This window comes from Eulemur rufifrons, chromosome 29 (assembly GCF_041146395.1).
Source record: "Eulemur rufifrons isolate Redbay chromosome 29, OSU_ERuf_1, whole genome shotgun sequence".
NCBI classification, from domain to species: domain Eukaryota; kingdom Metazoa; phylum Chordata; class Mammalia; order Primates; family Lemuridae; genus Eulemur; species Eulemur rufifrons.
The window spans coordinates 84,675,829-84,700,932 of NC_091011.1; the positions used below are offsets into that span (position 1 = coordinate 84,675,829).

General features: G+C 34.7%; 1 protein-coding gene across 12 annotated transcripts in view; it reads right to left on the minus strand.

Moving 5' to 3' along the window:
* Positions 1-25,104, minus strand: part of CNOT4 (CCR4-NOT transcription complex subunit 4) — a 123,472-nt gene that overhangs the window by 67,574 nt on the left and 30,794 nt on the right. For all 12 annotated transcript variants that reach the window (XM_069462505.1, XM_069462503.1, XM_069462509.1 and 9 more), the window contains one exon: positions 1,422-1,687. In XM_069462505.1, coding sequence (XP_069318606.1) covers positions 1,422-1,595 — 174 coding nt within the window. In that variant the 5' untranslated portion in view covers positions 1,596-1,687. The remainder of the gene's footprint in view (positions 1-1,421; positions 1,688-25,104) is intronic.

Consider the following 25,104-nt stretch of genomic DNA (forward strand, 5'->3'; position numbering starts at 1 on the left):
ATCCATTTTCAGTTCACTCCTTCTGAAACTGCTCTCAGCAGAGATTAGAATCTGTAGATAGTCTATGTTGCTTAACTTTTCTTTCTCGCTATTTTTTATCTTTTTGCATTATATTCCGGGAAAAAAACTACTCGGCATAATCTTCCAATTTACTCTTGAAATGTGCCCATTCTGCTCTTCAGGCCATCCATATGATTTTTCATTTTCAACATATCTAACTGGCTCTTTTAAAAAAATATATATATTCTTTCTATATGAATACATCATTTTCTCTCACTTCTCTGAAAGGTACCAATGGTACGTTTAAAAGCATTTCTCTTTGTTTCCTTGTTAGAATATTCTACTTACTGATCTTTGTGTTTCTCTCTAATGAGGTTGATTTTCCTAAAATCTGTGTTGATTTTTTACTGTTGCACATCTTTATATGTGAGAACCCTGTCAACTTGTCTATCAAAGACATTGCTGTTTACTGCGAGATGCTCCTTTGTGACCACAGCAAAGACAAATTGCTGGACAGTGTGTGCCAATAGGTAATCTGCTGAGCATAGAAGCAGATATTAAAGAGAAGGCAAATTATATAATGTGACAGATATTTGCATTAATCCCTAAGGTCATAAATAAAGTCCTTCAAAATAGAAATGCAGTAGTCCTACCTACCCTAATACCTCATTCACTATTCTATAACTGTGTTGCAGAGGCTTATCAAAACAAAACAACTCAGAGAATATTAAAAATCATGGATCTTGAAAGTTAGAAAGGGCTTTTCAATAATATAATAGTTCAGAACAAAGACTTTGGACTCAAAGATATATCTGAATCCCAAACTTCCTACTCACAAGTTGATGGCTCTGGACAAGTTACTTAAGTTCTCTAAGCATCTATTTTCTCAAGGATAAAATGGGGATAGCAATAGCAGCCTAGAATTTTTGTAAGAGCTCAACAAAATGAGCAAATACTATCTTCTGAAACTAGGATTTCTCTGTCATTTTAACCCCTTTTATAAACACCTTCTCTCCTATTTTGTATAGAAAATTAACGTGAATTTCCTCCTACACAAAATGTGTTTTTCCAATTTTATACCATCCTATCTAAATCAATTACTTCTCCACTCCTAATTCCCTTAAAAAGCAAGCACTCTTGACTGTGTCCTTCTCGTCAGATTTTAAAAAAACAAAGTAAAGGCCAACCAGAGAGGTTACTTGACTTTACAAAGGTCACAGAGCTAGTTAACAACAAAGCCAAGATTTCACCCTGACTCCTTAGTGCAATGTTCTTTCCACCTCATTATGTCTTAAAAATATAATGCTAACCATAATCTCACCTGAGCTTTGTAGTCTTTTAAATTCGTTTATGCATACTTACAATGGCAAAAAACTGTACAGTTAAAACAAATAACTGTAAAGTTATTTTGAAGTATTTACCTTTCTACATGCAGGGCAAAGCCCATTTTCATCAGTGCGAATTCGATGCCAACAAAATCGGCAAATCTGGTAGCCACAGGTGCAAGGGAAAAAGTTGATATCATCTATTTCCAGGGGCTCCATGCAAAGAGGGCATTCCACAGGGTCTTCCTTCGCATCAGGACTGCGAGACATCTTCACGTTTATTAAACAGCAGAGAAAGTTTATAATAATTTAAGGGAGAAGGAAGTTCAGCACTGTGAGCTAAAATGTAGAACTTTGAAGACCTGCATGAGAAGAAACAAAATACACTGTTTACTACTAGGAAAAAATTAGAAAAAAACTACATAGTCAACAATCAAGAGTTACATCATCAAAAACTTTAAAAAATACTGACAGAGCAACTATTGTTACTGCCTTTGAGTGGATTTCAGAGCATATTTTTTAAAATTTTTGTATATCAAGATAAACGGACTGGCATCACTAATATTTAAGATTCAACACCAATACAAAAGAACTTCCTTTTTTGCTATATAAAACATTTAGTATTAACCTATAGCACTAATCATACATATTTTAAGGGAATATATAAGGTAAAGAAGCATCTTCAGCCTTAAAATAGCACTCTAAACTGTCTTATCGGCAAGTGGCGGTGGCTCATACCTGTAATTGTACCACCTTTGGAGGCTGAGGTGGGAGGATGGCTTGAGGCTATGAGTTCGAAATAAGCCTGAGTAACATAGCAAGACCTGATCTCTACAAAAAAATAGAAAAATTATCTGGGAGTGGTGGCGCGCATCTGTAGTCCCAGCTACTCAGGAGGCTGAGGCAAGAGGATCACTTGGCCTGGGAGTTTAAGGTTACAGTGAGCTACGATGATGCTACTGCAATTCTAGCCCAGGCAACAGAGCAAGACCGTCACAAAAAACAAACAAAAAAACTGTCTCATCTTTGACCTAAAGCTAGTAAAAATGCCACATATCTAAAGAGGTATTATAGTATTCTATAATATGTCACATTTTACAAAACAAACCAAATGAAAGAGAGACTTGAATCACCTACAGTTACATGTTAATATCAAACTCTTGCCCAAAAAATATAGGTTAGAACTAAAAAAAGAAAAGAAAGGAAAGAAAGAAAGAATGTAAAACTAAGATGCCATAGAACCTGTTTACAATTAATTATATAATAATGTACCAAAGAAAACTGGGAAAATAAACACATATTAAACAAAAGTAATCCTATGGTAATGCTACAAAAAGTTCACAAAAAATAAGAAGGGGGATGACAACAGATAGACATTCATATCCCAAATACTTTTTAAAAATTAAATAATACAACTTTTTAGATTATGTAGAGTTCAAAAATTTTAGGTAACAATTTAGGTTAAAGAGACTGTTAGAGTAAAAGATTAGGTTGAAATCACCTGTATTTTAAGTTAAAAACTGATACCCTACAAACTAATGTCTAACTCGATGGTAATGTCCATAGAAATCACGGTGGTATTTTTTTTTATGTAATTTGACAAACTGATTCTAGAGTTTACATAAAGGAGTAAATGCATGAAAATCACTTTGAAGCTTATGGAGGAAAAATGTGGGGATTTGCTCTATCAGATACTGAACCATACTAGAATGCTACAATAATCTAAATAATTTCAAAATGTCTGCTATAGAAAAATAGACAAAGATCAAAGAAACTAAATAATCTGGAAACAGACCAATGAATTTATGAGATTTTAATACTGGATAAAAATTACCTTAAAAATCCACAGAAAAAGGATGGACCATTTTATAAACAGTAATGAGACATTGGGCTATCCACTTGAAGCTATGTGGACATCCACACTACAATCAAAATAAATCCCAAATGATCTGACTAAAGAGCTATACATTGAAATAAACTACTGAAGTTTAGAAGAAAAAAAAGACTTCTTTTTTTAAATCTTGGAATATAAAAGGCCTTCCTAAGCAAAATTCAGAAGCCATAAAAGGATATGATCAACTTAGCAATGTGGAAAGATAACAATATAAACAAAATTAAAGGCAAGAAACAGAGCAAAGGATATGTTCATTATATATAATGAAGAGTTAATGTCCAGAATGTACAAAGAAATCTTACAAAGAGTAAGAAAAAGGCAAATACGTTAAAAGAAAACATAAGAACAGAATATGATGCCTAGTTCGCAGAACAATTACAAGTAATTAAAACACATGAAAAGATGATCTGGCTGGGCGAGGTGGTTCACGCTTATAATCCTAGCCCTCTGGGAGGCCAGAACAGGAGGATCACTTGAGCTTAAGAGTTCAAGACCAGTCTGAGCAAAAGCAAGACCCCACTTCTATCAAAAATAGAAAAAATCAGCCAGGCGCGGTGGCAGGTGCCTGTACTCCCAGCTAGTTGGGAGGTTGAGGCAGGAGGATCGCTTGAGCCCAGGAGTTTGAGGTTGCAGTGAACTATGTATAACACCACTGCATTCTACCTAGGGCCACAGAGTGAGAATGGCTCCAAAAAAAAAAAAAAAAAAAAAGATGATCAACCTCTTTAGTTAGTCAACAGCAAGAAAGCATTTTTTCCCCATCATTCTGTCATAGTTATACCCTGAAAGTAGAGATACTGATCCAGTAGTACCTCTTTGGGAAAGAGGAAGTGGGAGCATATTTCCTTGCTTCAAGTTACACAGCTATTAGTGCAGCCTGGATTCCTTCCAGAAAGTCTCAGCCCCAGAATCTGTGCTCTTATCACTCCCTTATACCACCTATCTAAGAATCTATTCAACATAAATACTGATACATATTTCAACAAATATGTGGCTATGTTCTGCAGCATTGTTTGTAAGAGTAGAAAACTGCAAACAACATACCATCCATCAACAGGAGAATAATTAAGTAAATTATGACATGGCCATAGGTAGTAGATCTATATGTGTTGACTTAGAAAGATGTCTACTCTATAGTTATGCTTTTTAAGAACAGCAAGCTGGATATTAACACAAAATATACAATTACTTCTATATAAATATATAAACCCTGTATGTGTATATATTTGATTTGTTTCACTAAGAAAACAAAACATATGAAAGTTTAGACACCAAAATGTTATTATATCACAAAAGACAAAATGGAGGTAAGAGACTATTAACTTTAAGAAAAATCTGTATTATCTAAATTATTGCCCCCAAAATGTATTATTTTTGCAATTAAATGGCCAAACTTAAAAAAAGATGAAAATTATTTTCATTTCCTTTAGGAAAATTATTATAAACTACTACTAACTTTTGTTAATAATTAGAAGAAAAATACAATGACATGGTGTCTCCCTGTAAATCTATAATTATTTCAAAATATATGTTTAAAAAAACAAATCATGCATGTATTTATAAACAATTCAGGATTTCTGGTTTGCGGACTCAGATTTGTCACTATCCATTTTCCTCATATATAAAATTAGGGGTTTAGAACTGATTACTAATGAGTGCTCCAACTTAAATATCCAAAAACTGTATGTGTAGAAAACACAGGCTCAAATGTAGGGTCCACTAACAGGAAACTAAACTGAAAAAAATTGAAGCATGCTATCTGTACTTCTAGTATCTTTTGATGCTAAGATATTATTTCCTTAACTACAGCTTATTAGAATTTTAGGGAATTTGTGAATGTTGGAAAGGAAACAATACATTGGGGCTTACGAATTAAAAAGCTTCTAGAAAGTAAATTACTATAAATAAAAGATGACATATTGAGGTTTTGCTTTTTGATTGTTTCTGTTTGCTTTTTAATTTTAGAAAAGTTTGCAAAAGTATGTATCTTTCAGTTTAGAGGGAGGTTTAGAGGGAAGGAAAGGGATAAAGCAGCAAGAAATCCCTTAAGATAGTTAAAACAAAAACAAATACATTGGCTCACTTCTAGCACCACAGAGAGACACCACAGAAGTCAGTTGCCAAATGTAATCTCATGAATGGTAAAACGTAGGAGAGCAGTCTGCTGTGGTAGGACACTGGAAATTCAAGGCAAAAGAGCGGGCTTCCACCTCATCTCTTTCACTAGGTAGCTATATAATCTTGGATAAGATACTCAAAAGCTATGGAACCTGATTTACTCATCTAAAAAATGTGAAGAGGTACAAAATTTTAGGGAATTTCAAGTATAGAGAAATTCCCTTAATGTAATCTCCCTGGCATAAGCTTTCAAAATAAGCTTTGAAATAAGCTCTCTCCCTCTCCAAATATCCTAACCCAAATTTTCATTTAGAGAATAACTTTATTTCATAAGCCAGTCAACCAATATTACAATAAACAGAATAAACTGAAAAACAAGATTTATAATGGTAGAAGAAACAGAAATAAAAGATCTTTTTAAATGAAAAAGGCAAGTAAAGCCAATAATTTCCAGGATGGCGTGTGGGAGTTCTGAGAAGTGATCAGTTTGTGGCCGGGCGCGGTGGCTCACGCCTGTAATCCTAGCACTCTGGGAGGCCGAGGCGGGTGGATCGCTCAAGGTCAGGAGTTCGAGACCAGCCTGAGCGAGACCCCGTCTCTACTAAAAAAAATAGAAAGACATTATATGGACAACTAAAAATCTATATATAGAAAAAATTAGCCGGGCATGGTGGCGCATGCCTGTAGTCCCAGCTACTCGGGAGGCTGAGGCAGGAGGATCGCTTAAGCCGAGGAGTCTGAGGTTGCTGTGAGCTAAGCTGACGCCACGGCACTCACTCTAGCCTGGGCAACAAAGTGAGACTCTGTCTCAAAAAAAAAAAAAAAAAAAGAAGTGATCAGTTTGTGATGCAGTAATTAATTCTATAGGAAAAAAATTCATTTTCATATACATGACCGAATTTTCACAGTGACTTAGTAAGAAAATAGTACACCCTTTATAAAAGATGAAACTGAGGCTAAAGTGTTGAAGACATAAATCAAAAACAAGATTGTCAAATTCAAAACCCATGCCCTTTCTAATACTGTAAGACAGAAGTCATGATTATTAAAGTTGCAGCTGCATATTCTTGGTTACAGAGTACAAATGCCCAAAAAGTAAAATGACATTACTTTTTCCAAAAATTAAATATTACAGCAAAATTTTACCTCATTACCTGAGTTCCTATATGACCTGCAACTAATACAACACAGTATTAGTTGCAGGTGATTTATGCATGCCAACTCTGACATGCATAACAAAGCTCTTGCATCATCAAAAATCTCACATATCATGTGGTAAGTATACAAAATAAAAATCATATACTCAAAATTATGCTCAAAATTCCTTATCACTTAGGAAGTGCTGTATACATGGTTTTGTGTTCAGAGTCTTGTTCAAAAGATATGTATAAAAATATACTATAATGTAAAGTAATACAGCCACTGTGGAAAATAATTTGGCAGTTACTCAAAAAGTTAAACATAGAATTAGCATATGATCCAACAACACTACTCCTAGGTATATAATCAAAGAATTGAAAACAGAGGCTCAAATAGATACTTGTACACCGATGTTCACAGCAGCATTATTCACAATAGCCAAAAGGTAGAAATAATCCAAGTGTGCATCAACAGATGAATAAACAAAATGTAGTACATCCATACGGAATATTATTCGGCCCTAAAAGGAATCAAATTCTGATACATGCTATAACATGGATGAATACTGAAAATATTATGCTAACTGAAATAAGCCAGTCACAAAAAGATTATGATTTCACTCTTATGAGGTATCTAGAATAGGAAAATTCAGAGACAGAAAGTAGGAAAACAGCTGGGCTAGGTGGCTCATGTCTGTAATCCTAGCACTCTGGGAGACTGAGGTGGGAGGATCACTTGAGGTCATGAGTTCAAGACCAGCCTGTGCAAGAGAGAGACCCCGTCTCTACCAAAAATAGAAAAAATTAGCCAGGCATGGTGATGCTTATGTCTGTAATCCCAGCTACTCGGGAGGAAGATTGCTTAAACCCAGGGGTTTGAGGTTGCAGCAAGCTATGATGATGCCATGGCACTCTAACCCAGGCAATAGAGTGAGACTCTGTCTCAAAAAAGTAAAAGTAGGATAAAGATTACCAGGTGCTTAGGGGAGGGAAAATTGCTGGGATGATGAAAAACTTCTGGTAACAGTGGTGATGGTTATACAACATTGTGAATGTACTTAATACCACTGAATGGTATACTTAAAAATAGTTAAAATAGTAAATTTTTATGTTACATATATTTTACTACAATAAGAAAATCAAGTGTATACACTTAAATACAGTATATAATAAACAATACTTTTGCAAAATTTTTCAAGTATTTGATTGCTCTATTTAAATTAATCCTTTAATTTTCTGCCAATCTAATAGTGAATTTTTAATAAGTTAAATGTGTGTATGATGCAACTCCACTGAATAGAGTTACACAGAAATTACACTCCTAAATATACTATACAACCAAAGATATACACACTATAATTATACATAATTGAAAGCTATTTATCAATATGAAATATATACACACACACTTTGTTATATAACATCTTAGAAGTTTCCACAAAAAACATACATGCAATTCAATATATACATAGAACTACAAACTATAAATTTTTTATAACTTTAATATGATACCACACACTACATATTTTACTTAATGTTTTATAACTATGAAATTCTTGTTTACTTAATAGTCTATTCCCATTAGACTGGAAGCTTCAGGAGAACAGAGAAGTTACCTGGTACATCATCACATTTATGACAGTATACCGAGCAGCTACAACATGACAGCTAGAAAATAGTAAGTACTCACATATTTGATGAATGAGTAAAAGAAGAATGAATTATTTGTTATGTATCAGCTATATCTGACAACCTTCTTCAAAAATAAGAAACAACATAAAATAAGAAGCAAGTTGTACACTGCTTCAGTATTAGGCACATATTTCACAAAGCATGTTATTTATACAGAGTGAACTGTAACTATGGGCAGTGTGCTAAGTGAAAAAGGTAAGTGACTGTTTAAATAACAGCACCAATACTTATTCCCCTTTTTAAATCAAGTACCAAAGTACTGATATACATATACCATAAATATGCATATGCTATGGAACTCAAGACTGGCTGTATAACCTTTGGGAAGCCAGGAAAGTTTATTTATGTTTTAGAAAAGCATCTACCCAAAAACTCAAAAATTTCTCTCAAAGGTTAAACTGCAGTTATACAGAAAAGTCAACTATATAGGACTACATTCTACCTCTCCACCACTTTGCTATTTATTTAGTGAAATATCTGTATTTAATTTTCCTAAGACATAAACAAAAATAAGCATACAAATCATCTCATATAACACATCCCCAAGAGATAGGTGAGAATCTCCTTCCAAAAGAACTGACTTCATTTGCAAGAGTGTGAAGTCCAAGCCTAAAGGCAATCTCAAACGCAAGCTGGATGAAATGAAAGGCCATTTGGGAACAGACTCAAGATACAAGGTAAACTGTAGGCCAGCTAAGCTTGCAGGTGAGAACCGGAGAAAAAGACAGCCAAGATGAGCCCTCCTGGAGTCTGAATAAATCTTAAGCACTGACCTCAAGATCTGGCTGAGAAGCAATTTATGTTCTAGGGTATTGCTGAAAACAACAGAGCAGCCAGCCAGAAATCAGTGGAGCTTAAAAACTGGGTGTGGTCAGGGAAAGAAAGTAAAAGAGAGCCCTGACAGACACTGTCATTCCAGATTGCACGTGGACATACCCACGTCTGGGACCCTAACAAGCAATACCAGAGGCTTATCACTGCAAGAGGGAAATAGACTTCACTAAAATAATCTATGTAGTCACTAAATAAATAAACCACCATTATAAGCCCTTGAAAGGGGTGGGAGGTTGCAAGACTGGTACCCAGAGTTGCTACAATATTATATAAAAGGCTCAGTTTCCAACATAAAATTACAAGCCATGCAAAGAAACAGGAAAGTATAACCCATATACCAGAAAAAATGAAGGCAAAAGATACTACCTTCAAGATGTTCTACCAAGATGTACTACCAATCCAGGTATTGGATTTTATAAAGACTTCAAAAGACACATTATAAATCTGTTCAAAGAACTAAAGGAAACCATAAAGAAGTAAAGTTGACAGTAGCACAATGAACAGACAACATCAATAAAGAGATATGTATTATTAAAAACAACCAAATGGAAACTCTAGAGTTGGAAAGAACAATGACTGAAAAAATTCACTAGAAGAGCTCTAAAGTACATTTGAACTGCCAGAAGAAAGAAATGGCAAACTGGAACACAGATTGATAGAGATTATTCACAATCCAAGGAACAGAGAGAATAAAGAGTAACAAGAAAAAAATACAGAGCCTCAGAGAAATGTGGAACACCATTAAGCACATCAACATACACATAATGGAAGTACTAGAAAAGAACAGGAGAGAGAAAAAGAAGACAAAATATTTTAAGAAATAATAGTTGTATGAAAATGAAGAACTACAGCTACACAACAACAAAGACAAATGTCACAAACATAATTTGAGCAAAAAAAAAAAAAAAGCAAGACATAAAGAATACAATGCTGGTCATATAAATTTCAGCAGACAAAAGAAACCTGTATTTCAGGGATGCACATAGGTGATAAAGTCAGGATAATGACTGCCCCGCGCCTAAGGGAAAGGAAAAGGAATACAAATGGCAAGAGATGGGTGGGTCAGGGATATTCCGAGCTACCTGAAATATTCTATTGTACTTTTGATCTGGGAAAAGGTTACAAAGATATCCACTTTATTATTAAACTATACATGTTTTATATGTATACATATTTTTATATGTTTCTGGATGTATATTTCTTTCTTTTTTTGTTTAATTTTTTTTGGATGTATATTTCTTACTTTTTTCAAAGTTTTAAAAGAAAAAGATAATAGCTGCAAATTTCCCAGAATTGTTTAAAAATAATCCCCAGAACCAGAAAGTACAACATACCCAAGTGGAATCAACCAATCCACACTCAGACACGAAGTAGCAAAATTGCAGAACACTAAAGACAACAAAAATCTTAAAAGAAGTCATTAAAAAAAGGACTGATAATTATCCAATGGAATGATCATTAGAATAACATCAGACTTCCCAACAGCAACAAAGCTAGAAGGCAGCAATGTACCTTCAAGATAATGAGAGAAAATTACTGTCAACCTACAATTGAGCTCCTGGGAAACAATAACTCTGAAGAATGAGAGAAAAATCATAAAAAGAAATTTTTGAGATAATCGGGAAGATTTTGACATGGTCTAGCTATAAGATGATATTAAAGAATTACTGTTAATTTAGTTAGGTATAATAATAGTACTGTTAATTTTTTTTTTTAAAAAAACCTCTTTTCTAGGAGATACATTCTGAAGTATTTAACTTCATGATACGATATTCCATCAGTAAGGAAGGCACAGAGAGGTAAAGAGATGAATCCCAAATAATAAAATGTCAGTAAGTGTGGAATCTGAGGGATAGAAATATTGGATTTCATTATACTATGTGGTCTTTCATATATGCTAAAAAATTTTCATGGTAAAAAGCTGAAAATAGCTGAGCACAGTGGCATATGCCTGTAATTCTAGCTACTCATCCTGAGCCCTGGAGTTCAAGGCCAGCCTAGGCAACACAGCAAGACCCTGACTCAAAACAAAACTAAACATGTATATATGCAAAATCACATAAAAAAAAATCACACACAAACCAGTAACAGTGATTACCTTTAGGAAAACAAGGAAAGGAATGGGAAGAAGTAGAAACTTGAACATTATCCATGTCTTCTGCAGAGACTATTTATGTATTTCTTCTACAACAGCAAATTAATTTAAAAAAATAACTTTTTAAAGAATATTAGACTTTGAATCCATTGAGTGTAAAGACTGCCTATTTTATTCAACACTGCACCACAGACAATGCACAGCAAATTATAGGTTTCCACAACTGTATATGGGGAATGGGGGGGGGAGGCATAAAAGAGCAATTCAAAGGAAATATATGAAAATAGCAGTATTTGTCAGTAAGTAGAAGGCTACGGGTAGTTTATTTTCTTATTTTTATTTTCCTCTATTTTCCAATTTCTAGAAACGAACATTTACTTTTTTTTTTTTTTTTTAAGAGACAGGGTCTCCCTCTGGACTAGACTGCAGTGGGCCAATCATAGCTCACTGCAACCTTGAACTCCTGGGCTCAAGCAATCATCCTGCTTTAGCCTCCTGAGTAGCTGGGACTACAGGTGCACGTCACCATGCCTGGCTAATGTTTTATTTTTTGTAGAGACGGGGTCTTGCTATGTTGCCCAGGCTGGACTTGAACTCCTATCCTGAAGTGATCCTCCCACCTTGGACTCCCAAAGGACATTTACTTTTATCATGAGAAAAACTATGTTAGTTAAAGATTAAGTATAATGGACAAACAAAAAGAAACAATAAAGTGATTGATGAGATGAAAAACCTTCTGAATGTATAATTAGAGAATCAGCATCAACATGTTTCCTATTAACTTAATGCTCTCTCAGAAGAGGGGTAGGAGTTTAAGAAATCAAAGGGAAAGCCTGGTGAAACTGTTATTAATAAGATAAAATCAAATCTGTACAAAATCAAAGCAGAGACTAATTACTGTGCTAATTAGTTTTCTACCACACTTGTGCAAGTTGTCAAGAAAAAGAGTTGCCTATATCAATTTACTTTCAATTAAAAAAAAAAAAACAGTTCTATGTGGGGAAAACCTGATAGAACGGTATCCCTATTTTAAAGTTTGTAAGGACTGACCCAGACACTTATTTGAAACAAATGCATCTAGGTATCACAAGCTTAAAACTCTTCTAGTCAGGCTGGATTTATAAATTAGTCCTTTTAGGGATGCTTCTGTACATCAATGTACAGCATACTAGTAGTAAAGGATAACGTAGAAAAAATTAATCTAAAGAGGAACACTAAACTGAAGTGCAAAGGCCAGTTTTGGTCTCTCAAATTTTTTTTTTAAATTCATGTTTATTAGCATGGTTAAATGCAATCACTTCTTTAGCCAAATCTAAGTGTCCCCAGTCATTTAGATTGTACCATCTCCTAAATTCTGATCCCAGATGGCATGCTGCCAATCATATGCTTCTGTTCCACTGAGAGATCACTGCCAGGTCATCCATCTCTCATTTCATTCAGGAACATGTTGCCATCACTTCTGTGGTTCTACTTCATGGCAAGCACTAATTCATATGGAAGTCCACCTTTTCAATGTTTTTGGCTAGGTGGGGGCATGGAAGAAGGGCACAATAAATAAGACAAATTCATTTAGGAGAGACAGATAAGAGGTTTCTGGCTACACAATGATTTTTAAATGGAAAAAAAAGATTTTAAAAAATTTAAACAAGAATGGTAAGAAATTACTTAATGGGTACAATGTACATTACTCAGGCTTTTAGGTTTAGGAAATCCTAAAAGCCCTAACTTGACCACTACACAATGTATGCATGTAACAAAACTGCACGTATACCCCATAAATTTGTACAGATAAAAAAAATTAAACAAAAATATAGCAAGCAAGCTTACATATGAATATTTCCTGGGACTATTAGTAATATATATTTAACTTCCAGATATGCTAACATGCAGCCATCGAGGATAAAATTAAATAATTAATAATAAAGATTCTTAAGGGGCCAAAAATATGGAAATAATAGCTCTTAATTCTTATTTACAAAGAAAAAAGTGTTTTAATTTTTGTTCCTCCCTAATTTCCACGTGTGCCTTGTTTCTATTGTGACTCAGCAAAATCCAGAAAGGTAACAGTTTTATACTATAAAATTAACACATTAACTACTATGTGAGTTATATTTAACTCAGGCTAGTTTTGAGCCTGGGTCCTCACAAGTCTTTTCACGGGAGCTGTGAAATATATGTATCTCACAAGTCTTTTCACGGAAGCTGTGAGAACTATTTTTCAAGTTGCATATAACTCACCCACAGAAAACAATAAAAAGTAACAAATTTTTCATGAAATTAGAAAAGATCTCTTTATTTTCAAAGTTTTTATTCTATTTTCTTAATAAAACACTGTGGCCCCAAGGAAAATTTTTTTTTCTAGTGTGGCAGTCAATGTGTTAAAATAGTACAGCCTCTGTTCCATGTAAAACCAGTTCATTCCTATTTGCAATAGAAAATATTAAACTAATATTTCTGTAGAAAGTCTCAAATAGAATGTATCAGAATGTTTTCAACATAAAGGATCATTGACATGTTTTCAACATAAAGGATAACATAAAGGATCACTGACAACAAAACACTAGATCAATTACAATTGTGAAAAATATAAGTCTCTCTTCACCGCCCCCTCCAAAAACAAAGAATTATGTGGGGGAAAAAAGCTTTAAATCCATATAGCAATGCAAATCTAATCAATTAAAAGGCTTTGCTGCCAGTGTGGAAAATAACAGTCAATATATGGGTGCTGGTTTTATTAATCTTTAAATTGCACATACAAATATACTCTATGCACACTCTTTAAAAACTTCAAAATAAAAGTCCATGTTCAACTATGAGCAATTTATTCATTTTGCAGCAAAATGGTCTATTTAAATATATATATATTTTAAATGGCTTTACAGAGTTTAAGCCCAAAGGTTTTTTTAAAAAAGACTAAAACATATATGCACGTAAATTCTGAGAACAGAATTAAAAAAAAAATTTTTTTTCCAACCTTTAATGACCAAAAGAACAGGATATTTTGTTTACTTAATTGTAGGGTAGAAAATATATTAACTCACTCAACTGTGTACTGCCATCCTAGAAAGTAAAAACCCCATTTAAAAATATCACACTCACCAAAAAAGAAGAGGCTCTAAATTAGGGTTCAGTGAACATTTTTAGTGAAGGGGTAAAAAGTAAATATTTTATGCTTTGTGGACCATACAGACTGTTGCAATTACTCTACTCCGCTGTTTAAATGCAAAGGCAGACACGGACAATACAGAATTGAGTAAGTGTGGCTATGTTCCCATAAAACTTTATTTATGGACATTGAAACTTGAATTTCTTTAATTTTCTCACATCATAAAATACAATTATTCTTTTGAGAATTTTTTTCTACCATTTAAGAACCATTCCCTCAGGCCTCACAAAAGCAAGCAGTAGGGAGGATTTGGTCACTGTGACACAATTTACCAACCCCTGCTCCAACATGGAACCTCACAAATTTGAACATAAGTCTAAATCCTTGCACTCCTTCAAACCTTTTTCTCTTAAACTTCTCCCTGAGGAAATCTTTTTACTACTATATTAGGCAAGTGGTTTCTCTCCATTCTAAGCATTTACTTTTACATGCTGTGGTATGATATGAAATACGATCATCCTTCAGTAACCTTGTGGGATTGGTTCCAGGAACCCTAACTCCCAACTCCCTGTGGATACCAAAATCCACAGATGCTCAAGTCCTTTATATAAAATGGTGTAGTATTTGCACTTAACCTATCCACAACCTCCCATATACTTTTTTTTTTTTTTTTGAGAAAGTCTCGCTCTGTTGCCCCAGCTAGAGTACAGTGGCAACATCATAGCTCACTGCAACCTCAAACTCCTAGGCTCAAGTGTTCTCCTGGCTTCAGCCTCCTGAGTAGCTGAGTCTACAGGCACACATCACCACTCCTGGCTAATTTTTTCTATTTTTTTTTTTTGTAGAAATGGGGTGTCATGGCCAGGCGCGGTGGCTCACGCCTGTAATCCTAGCACTCTGGGAGGCCCAGGCAAGAGGATCGCTCGAGGTCATGAGTTCGAGACCAGCCTGAGCAAGAGTGAGATCCCCGTCTCTACTAAAAATAGAAAGAAATTATCTGGACAGCTAAAAATATACATAGAAAAAAATTATCCGGGCATGGTCGCACATGCCTGTAGTCTCAGCTACTCGGGAGGCTGAGGCGGAAGGACTGCTTAAGCCCCTGAGTTTGAGGTTGCTGTGAGCTAGGCTGGCGCCACAGCACTGTAGCCCAGGCAACAGAGCGAGACTCAAAGAAAGAAAGAAAGAAAGAAAGAAAGAAAGAAAGAAAGAAAGAGAGAGAAAGAAAGAACAGACAGAAGGGGGGGGAAGAAAGAAATGGGGTGTTGCTTCCTGCTCAAGATAGTCTTGAACTCCTGGCCTCAAGTGATCCTCCCCCCTTGGCCTTGAGTACTAGGATTACAGGCATGAGCCACTGCATACGCCCAGCCCCTTTCATATACTTCAAATCATCTATGTATTACTTGCAATACCTAACGTAATATAAATGCTATATAAATAGTTGCTATAACTGTATTGTTTTTTATTTGTATTATTTGTTGTTGTACTGTCATTTTTTATTGTTTTTCTCACCCAAATATTTTTGGTCTGTGGTTGGCTGAATTCACAGATAAGGAAGGCCAACTGTAAATAAAGAATTCAGTACTATTTGCAGTTTCAGGTATCCACCGAGAGTCTTGGAATGTATCCTCTGAAGACAAGGGGGGACTACTGTATAAGATTGGAAAAGAAGTAAAACTAGTCTTTATTTGCGGATGAAATGATTTTAGACACAGAAAATCCAAAAGAATAGAAAAACTACTATGACAACTAATTTAGCAAGATCACTGGATATAAAAACCAATATTAAAAAACCCACTGTACTTCTAAACACTACATACGATGGAAACAAAGTAAAACCATAACATTTACAACAGCATCAAATAAAATATCAAATACATACAAATAAATTTAACGAGATGTGAAATACATCTACATTAAATCACAAAATATCACAGAGAGAAATGAATGAAAACTAAGTACTAGAGACATAGAGCTGCATACAAACGTAAAGTCGGTATTTTATTTCATGTAAATTGCACTTCCATAATATACTGTGAAAAGTAAAAGTAAAAGGGAAAGGAAGGGAAGGAAGACAAAGGGAAAGAAAAATGGAAGAAATTCCATTTTAATTTTATGGTCTGGCTAACTCAACAATCTATCTCTGAAAGTGACATGAAGACATACTTTGTGGACAGAAGTGTTCTCTACGATACATGTACCTCACACTGTAAGGGATACACTTAAAAATAGTACTACTTTCTTTGAAGGACTCATTGAAATGCCATTACTACATACACAGACTATTGAAACTCTAAGGATTATAACAGAATGTTAGCAGCAGTTCTACTTTCTTTAATTTTTCTAAAGACTTCTGAGTTTCAATAGCATTTCCATATTTCTAATACTATTTTACATATTAATACTTTATTCTCTTTGTGACTTAAAACTATTTATGTTTAATTTTTCCATACAAAAAGATAAATTATTTAATTTCACTGTAACATAATTAACAATGACAAAAAAGCAACAATTAGAAAAATATTTAAGTCACCCAAAATCCCATATTCAAGTATATAAAGTTTTCTGTACCTACACAGACATCAGTAGCATATGTATGTATGTATGTGTGGTTTTTTTTTTTTTTTTTTTTGAGACAGAGTCTCGCTCTGTTGCCCGGGCTAGAGTGAGTGCCGTGGCGTCAGTCTAGCTCACAGCAACCTCAAACTCCTGGGCTTAAGCGATCCTACTGCCTCAGCCTCCCGAGTAGCTGGGACTACAGGCATGCGCCACCATGCCCGGCTAATTTTTTGTATATATATATTTTAGTTGTCCATATAATTTCTTTCTATTTTTAGTAGAGACGGGGTCTCGCTCTTGCTCAGGCTGGTCTCGAACTCCTGACCTCGAGCGATCCACCCGCCTCGGCCTCCCAGAGTGCTAGGATTACAGGCGTGATCATACTGCACGTTGTTGTGGAATCTGGTCCCCTACTCTTTCATGTAATCAACATTTTTCCTTTCATAAATCATGGGTTATGGCTCCTAATGCATAATATTCTAGTACACAGATGTCTTTTTTTTTTTATTTTTTTTTCACAGATGTCTTATAATTTATTTAACTAGTCTGTTTCTAAACTGTTTCAAAGTTTGTACTACTGTAAACAATACTGTAACGAACATTCCACATGTGCTGATTTTCTTCATTTATATTATTATTTTAACAATACAGGCATACCTTGGGGATATTTCAGGTTTGGTTCGAGACACCCACAATAAAGAGAATATTGCAACAAAACGAGTCATATAAATTTTTTGGTTTCCCAGTGCATATAAAAGTTACATTTACACTATACTGTAGAATATTACATGTGTAATAGCATTATGTCTTAAAAAAACAATGTACATACACCTTAATCTAAAAATGCTTTATTGCTAAAAAAAGGTAACGATCATGTGAGCCTTCAGTGAGTCATACTTTTTGCTGGTGGAAGATCTTGCCTCAGTGTTAATGGCTACTCACTGATTAGGGTGGTGGTTGGTGAAGGCTGAGGTGGCTGTGGCAATTTCTTAAAATAAGACAACAATAAAGTTTGCTGCATCACCTTGCACTTTTATGTTATAGAGATGGCTTCTTTCCTTAGACTTCAAGAACCAACCTCTGCTAGCTTCAGACTTTTCTTCTGCAGTTTTCTCATCTCTCTCAGCCTGCACAGAATGGAAGAGAGGGCCTTGCTCTGCATTAGGCTTTGCCTTAAGGGAATGCTGTGGCTGGTCTGGTGTTCTATCCAGGCCATTAAAACTTTCTCCATATCAGCAATAGGGCTATTTTGCTTTCTCGCCATGTGTGTCCACTGGAACAGCACTTTTAATTTCCTTCAAGCACTTTTCCTTTGCATTCAAAACTTGGCCAGCTGTCTGATGCGAGAGACCCAGTTCTCAGCCTGTCTCGGCTTTCAACATGGCTTCCTCACTGAGCTTCATCATGTCTAGCTTTTGATTTAAAGTGAGAGACGTGCTATTCCTTTTTTCATTTGAACATACTGTAGGGCCATTAAATGGCCTAATTTAAATATTGTTGAATCTCAGAGAATAGGGAGATCCAATGAGAGGGATGGAGACAGGGGAATAACTGGCCAGTAGTTAGAACACACACATTTATAGATTAAGTTCACCATCTTACATGGGTGTGATTTGTGGCATCCCAGAACAATAACAATAGTAACATCAACCATCACTGATCACAGTTCACAAGAGATATATTAACAATGCAAAAGTTTGAAATAGTGTGAGAATTACCAAAATGTAACATAAAGACATGAAGTGAGCAAATGTTGTTAGAAAAATGGCACCAACAGACTTCCTCGATAGAGTTGCCACAAACCTTCGGTTTGTAAAAAATGCACTGTGAAGCACAAAATAAAGCAGTGCACAAGAAAACAAAGTATGCCTGTAACTCTGAATGGCCTGAAATGGTTCTCTGTGACCAAATAGAGCTTTCTCCATGACTCTGATCAAGGATCAAGAAATTTTGCTCTTCTAGGGCCACATACAATCTCTGTCCCACATTCTTTGTTTTGTTTTTACAATCTTGTAAAAATATAAAAACCAGTTTTAGTTCATGGATCTTATAAAAATAGTCCATGGATAGGATGTGTCCTTCAGCCCATAGTTTGCTGACCAGATTTAGATCATGTTCTACAAAGACCTGTGAAGACAAAGTCACCCCAGAATTCTAGGTGGAGTATGCCAGTCACTATATTTTATTGGACAGTGCAGTACAATAATTCTTAACTACTGTTAAGAAATAAAATTTATTTTCATATATCTTCTTTCAACCGCCATATGATCGTCCAACCCCTGTCCTGACTAAATAATCAAAATTTTTTTCATTTAAATTATAAAATTATAAGGCTACTGTACAAAATGAGCAATTTTAAAGGTGTTTATCAGACTAAATGGTTTTGCTAATGTTCATAACTCATCAACTACTTTTATCAAATACTCAGAAAATACTCTCTAAAAGGCTGCTCCTAACAAACTCTGCATACCCAACAGTGGCTACATGACTCATAGCTACAGGAATAAATAACATAACCTAATTGTCCCCATCATAGTCTATGGCTCATCCTGCTCTACCTATAAAATTTTTGGAAATAAGAAGCACAGAAAATATAATAAAAATATTAAAAATTATCTGTCTTCTGTAAGATGTGATTTCAGTAAAATATTTTTAACAGCTTCAGCAAATTCTACTCTTTAAATAAGGATAAGAGCAGTGACATTTCAAAGATTTATTAAAAGAAGGAATATCTGTCTTATGAGTATATTCACATTTACATTTTATATTCCTTTGTAAAAAAATTACTGAACAAACAATGCTTAAAAGATAGAGAAAAGAAAACAAGAAAATTTTAAAAATCAAAAACATGGAAGGTAGACTTCACAGGTGTAGGATAGAAGACTAACAGAGAAATCTATAACTTTATAATACTGCCAACTTTGATGAAGTCTGGAGTGCTTCTAAAAAACAATTTCCTGTTTTTAGTTCCTTTGGTTTCCAGTGACTGTGTTGGAACATCAGAATCACCTTGGGAAGTTACAAAATATAATCTATTCCAGTTTGCCCTGTCTCCCTCAGTCTAATCTCCCCATTTGGTCTAGTATAATAAGTCCACTTTAGTCTTCCCATCTGCACTCTGAGAAGGGGGGAGAAGGGTGTAGAAGAAAAAAAGAGATGAAAGAGATGGAATAGTAAGAAACTGGATAATTATCAACCACATACAATGAAGACTCTTTCATGGGAAACTTGACTCTGACTCCTTCCTACAGCACTTTTGTTCGTTATTGTTTATGCAGATTTTCTTATTAATGAAGACCTCTCAACATGCAAATACAGGTCGTTCCTGGGTTACAGATGCGTTATGTTCCTGAGAACATTTTCAGGTTGGATTTGAATATAACTCAGATCCCTGATGAACAGTGCATGTATGGTAGTGGTGGTGGTGGTGGTGGTAGTAGCAGTAGTAATAACAATGATACTATTTTAACATAATGGCTCACATGTGGTAGTAATATGCATAATACAGCATAATACTGTAATAATATTACACCTGTACTGTAATAATAAGTTACAGAAATTAACTGTGCTCTTTCTTTTAATTCAAACAAACAGAACATAAAAAGTTTAGATAGGAGAAATTTCAAAAAAGTATTAAAGGTTAACATTCACCTAACGTTGCATCAACACTAAGCTAATAAGAATGTTACACTTCTTCTGATCTTCTAATCAAATCAATAATAACCTTTCCATTTCAATATTAATAATTAATTGACCACACTGCTTACTAATAATTGATGCTTTCATTGGAGGACTGTCTTTCACATGTTCCATTATTCTTACTTTATCCTTTATATAATTTTTCTGATGGTCAAGTGACTGAACTCTAACACTTTCCCAACGAGTCATGGCATCTAGCCTTTCTCCATACACTTAATTATTTCTACTTTCATTTCCATTGTAATCACCTTTCTCTTCGCTGCAGGCTCACCTGGACTTGCAGCGGACTTTCACTTTGGAGGCATGGTCCTAAGGGTAAACACAGACTCGCAAAATCAAATAAAAAAATTAAGACGAAAATAATGCTGATGTCACTAGAGTAAAGATACTGCAACAATGAACTGCTTACACCATGCAGATTTATTTTATGTGTGTGGAAGAAACTAGTTCCCAAATTATTAAATGAATTCTTTAATTATATATTATCCTTATGGGTAGGCTTGGGAGCCCGTTTGTGAGTATGGAATACCACAAGTCAGGTCATCTGTAACTTGGGGACTGCCTGTATTGAGCACATTCTATATTTCAATTAGACTCAAATTAGAAAGCATCAGAAAATAAGATATGTATAGCAAATCTAGGTTACAGTCCTGTTTCTTACAATGACTAATTTTGAGAAATTCGTCAAATCATAGCTTTCTAAGGACCAAGTGAGCTTCTCTGTCTGTAAAATGAAGAGATTGTATTAGATAAACCTCTAAGATCCCTCCTGGTTCTAAAACTCTAAAAACTCGAAATGATTACATTAAGCCTCCTTTAGTTAGGTGGAATATTTTAAAGGGATTAAATAATATGACAGGCTACAGTAGGAATAAAATAAAATGTCAATCAACATTTTGTGATTCTAAAATTTAAATTCGTCACTGTCCTAAGAAAACTCTAAGTTTTATTTCATAAAGATCATGTTTTGACATTTAATGTTAACAAATGGATTTAATTTTAATGTTATAAAGTAATAATCAGAAAAATAAAAAAAAAAGTTACTGCACAAAGAAGTTTTACCTAAGGTATAATAAACACAGGTTAACTAACTTGGATTGGAAGAGAATCTGAATCAGAGTACTACTTTGTATACATACTGTTATCTTACACAGCAGATTGCTATTGATGCACTAAATCATTGAATATGAGTTAGAAGACAGCTGGGCTATTAAAGCAGATTTTTAGTAAATCTCATTTATCTCCTAAGCTGCTGTTTTCTGGTTTTAATAAATTAATTTGAAATAAAAGGACAGGATTCACTGTTTTATTCATTTACATGTTTAAATTTATATAAATAAATAATCTTATCACATATCCTAAAATGCACTTTTTGCTATTCTTTTTAAAAACTGGATCTTCCCTTGGAACTTCCACCCATATCAGATACCTGTGTATACCCACTCCCACAACACAAGCCCGTATTATTTTATTTATGATACAGATCACTAATTCACAATTATTCAATATAGTAGTCCCCCTTTATACAAGGGGGATACATTCTAAGACCCCTAGTGGATGCCTGAAGTACACAGACTTGATGATAATAATAAATGACCATGTTACTGGCTTATGTATTTACTGTACTAAGCTTTTTATCACTAATTTAGAGTATAGCCCTTCTACTTATTAAAAAAAAAATTAACTGTAAAATAACCTCAGGCAGGTCCTTCAGGAGGTATTTCAGAAGAAGGCATTGTTATCATAGGAGATGACAGCTCCATGCATGTTATTGCCCCTAAAGACCTTCCACTAGGACAAGATGTGGAGATGGAAGACACTGAATGATATTCATGATCCTGACCCTGTGCAGTCCTAGGCTAATGTGTATATTTGTGTCTTAGTTTTTAACAAATAAGTTTAAAAAGTAAAATAATTAAAATAAAAAAATTTTTAAATAGAAATAAGCTTATAGAGTAAGGCTATAAAGAAATTTTTGTACAGCTGTACAATGTGTTTGTCTTTTAAGATCAGTGTTATTAAAAAAGTCAGAGTTAAAAAAATTAAAATGTTTATAAAGTGAAAGTTATGGTAAACCAAGGTTAACTTATTATTGAAGAATTTTTTTTATAAATTTAATGTAGCCTAACTGTACAGTGCTTATAAAGTCCATAGTAGTGTACAGTAACATCCTAGGCCTTGACAGTCACTCACTGATTCACCCAGAGCAACTTCCAGTCCTGCAAGCTCCATTCATGGTGAGTGCCCTAAACGGGTGTACAATTTTTAATCTTTTAAACCATATTTAAACATAACTATAAACATAATTTTCCTACGTTTAGATAGGTATAATACACACATATTTTGATTGTGTTACAACTGCCTACAGTATTCAGTACAGCCACATGCTGTACGGGTTTATAGCGCCAAGAGCAATAGGCTATCCGCTACGTCATATACCCTAGGTGCGTGTAGTAGGCTATACCATCTAGGTTTGTGTAAGTACACTCCATGATGTTCACACAATAATGAAATCTAAAGATGCATTTTTCAAAACTATCCACAGGTTAAGCAATGCAAGACTGTACATTTCCATTTCTAGAACTGAGCATTTCAGTTTTTAGTGATGTTTACTTTTATCTTTCACCATCTGTGAATTTTCCAGAGAACTGAAGTTTCCCTCCTTTCTAAAACAGCAAATCCTATTAGGCACCTACTATGTATCTGATATAATACTAGGTATTTATGATAATGATGTTATTGCTGTGGTTCAGAGGGGAAATATTAATGATTAATAAATTTACTATACACTTGGTGACCTTCATTCCATTTACACAGGCAACTTTCAGGTTCTTCCAGATTTAAAAATTTATCAGCTACGTTCTAAACATAGCTGTGCAAACTACTGTGCAAATCTGTCTACTCAATGCTGCCACTAGTTTTCCCATTATCACTGTGAGTTGGCCTTCTTTATCAATAGTCTATGATGTAAAGATGTAAAATTTCTGGAAAATCTGAATGTCTGAGGAAAACCTGGGTGGGAGTGGCAAGGATGAAGGCAAGAAAAGGGAGAAAACAGAAATGTTTACGCTTTAATGAATTATGGAGCATATTTTTTCATTTCTTTTACATGTTTTAAAGTCATTTGTTAGCTTAGAAAAATAAAATGTATTACAGATCACTTGACGTGTGCCTAAGATCATATTTTGGATACTTACTTTGTACAATCTAGAAGCAAAGGAATAATATACTTTTCTTACTCTCAAATAAACCATGAAGAACTAACTCTACTAGAAATGTTCCCTCAAATTTTATACATCTATTCCTTCCCTGGACTTTTGTTTAGAGTAATTATTGGTATATTTTCCACTTTCTCATAGCAAATTAGCATGCAGTTCACTATCACAATCACTTTAAAAATCCATGCCTTTCTAATAACATAACTCTCATTTTTCTTTTTTTATATTTCCTTTCCACCCAAGGAAAGGCATGAGAGAGAAATCCTAAGTAACTTCAACCTTTAGAGACTGCAGTAGAGAAATAGGAAGCATATGAAGACCACAGAAGGTACTCAAGAAGGATAGGAGAGAAATCAGGAGTGTAATGCCAGCATAGATTGAGAAAAGTGGACATGTTTGAGAAATATTTTAGCAGGTGGATAGAACAGATAATGGAGAGAAAGGAAAAGCAGGAGGTTTTCAAGTGTGACTCTCGAGGATGCGCAAGAATATTTTGCTCATTCATCATCATTTATTGAGTATCTAATATGTACCAGGTACTTTTCTGAGCGTGGGGATCACTTGAATAAACAAACATATCTACAGTTCAGAGGACATGTGAGGGCTGATGAAACATAAATTTTGGAATTGACATTTTAGTATTTAAAGCTTTGAGAATAAATGATACTGCCTGGCCTTTCTCACTTATATGACTTAAAAAATTCTCTTTTTTGTTTAAGCTAGTTTGGGTCAAGTTTTCTGTCATTTGCAACAGAGTCCTAACTGACATATTGTCTTCACTGATCTTCCTCCTTCAGTCTCACTTTTTTTTTTTTTTTTTTTTTTGAGACAGAGTCTCACTCTGTTGCCCAGGCTAGAGTGAGTGCCGTGGCGTCAGCCTAGCTCACAGCAACCTCAAACTCCTGAGCTCAAGCGATCCTCCTGTCTCAGCCTCCCGAGTAGCTGGGACTACAGGCATGCACCACCATGCCCGGCTAATTTTTTCTATATATATTTTTAGCTGTCCATATAATTTCTTTCTATTTTTTTTAGTAGAGATGGGGTCTCGCTCTTGCTCAGGCTGGTCTCGAACTCCTGAGCTCAAAGGATCCGCCCACCTCGGCCTCCCAGAGTGCTAGGATTACAGGCGTGAGCCACCGCGCCCGGCCCAGTCTCACTTTTAATTCATTCTTCAAAAAGCAGTCAGAATAAAAATGTAAATGTGATGGTTTTATTCTCCTATCTTAAACTCTTCTATGGCTTTATAATGTACTTGGGATAAAACCCTCCTTAATATGACCTATGAGGTCATTTATGTCATAGCCTTGGACTCATCTCTTATCTCCATTCTCCCCATACACTGGCCTTGGGGAAATAGCTTTTAACCATATATATACCAGACAGCCTAGCAAATTTCAATTCTAGATATTAACACAGAAAAATGAA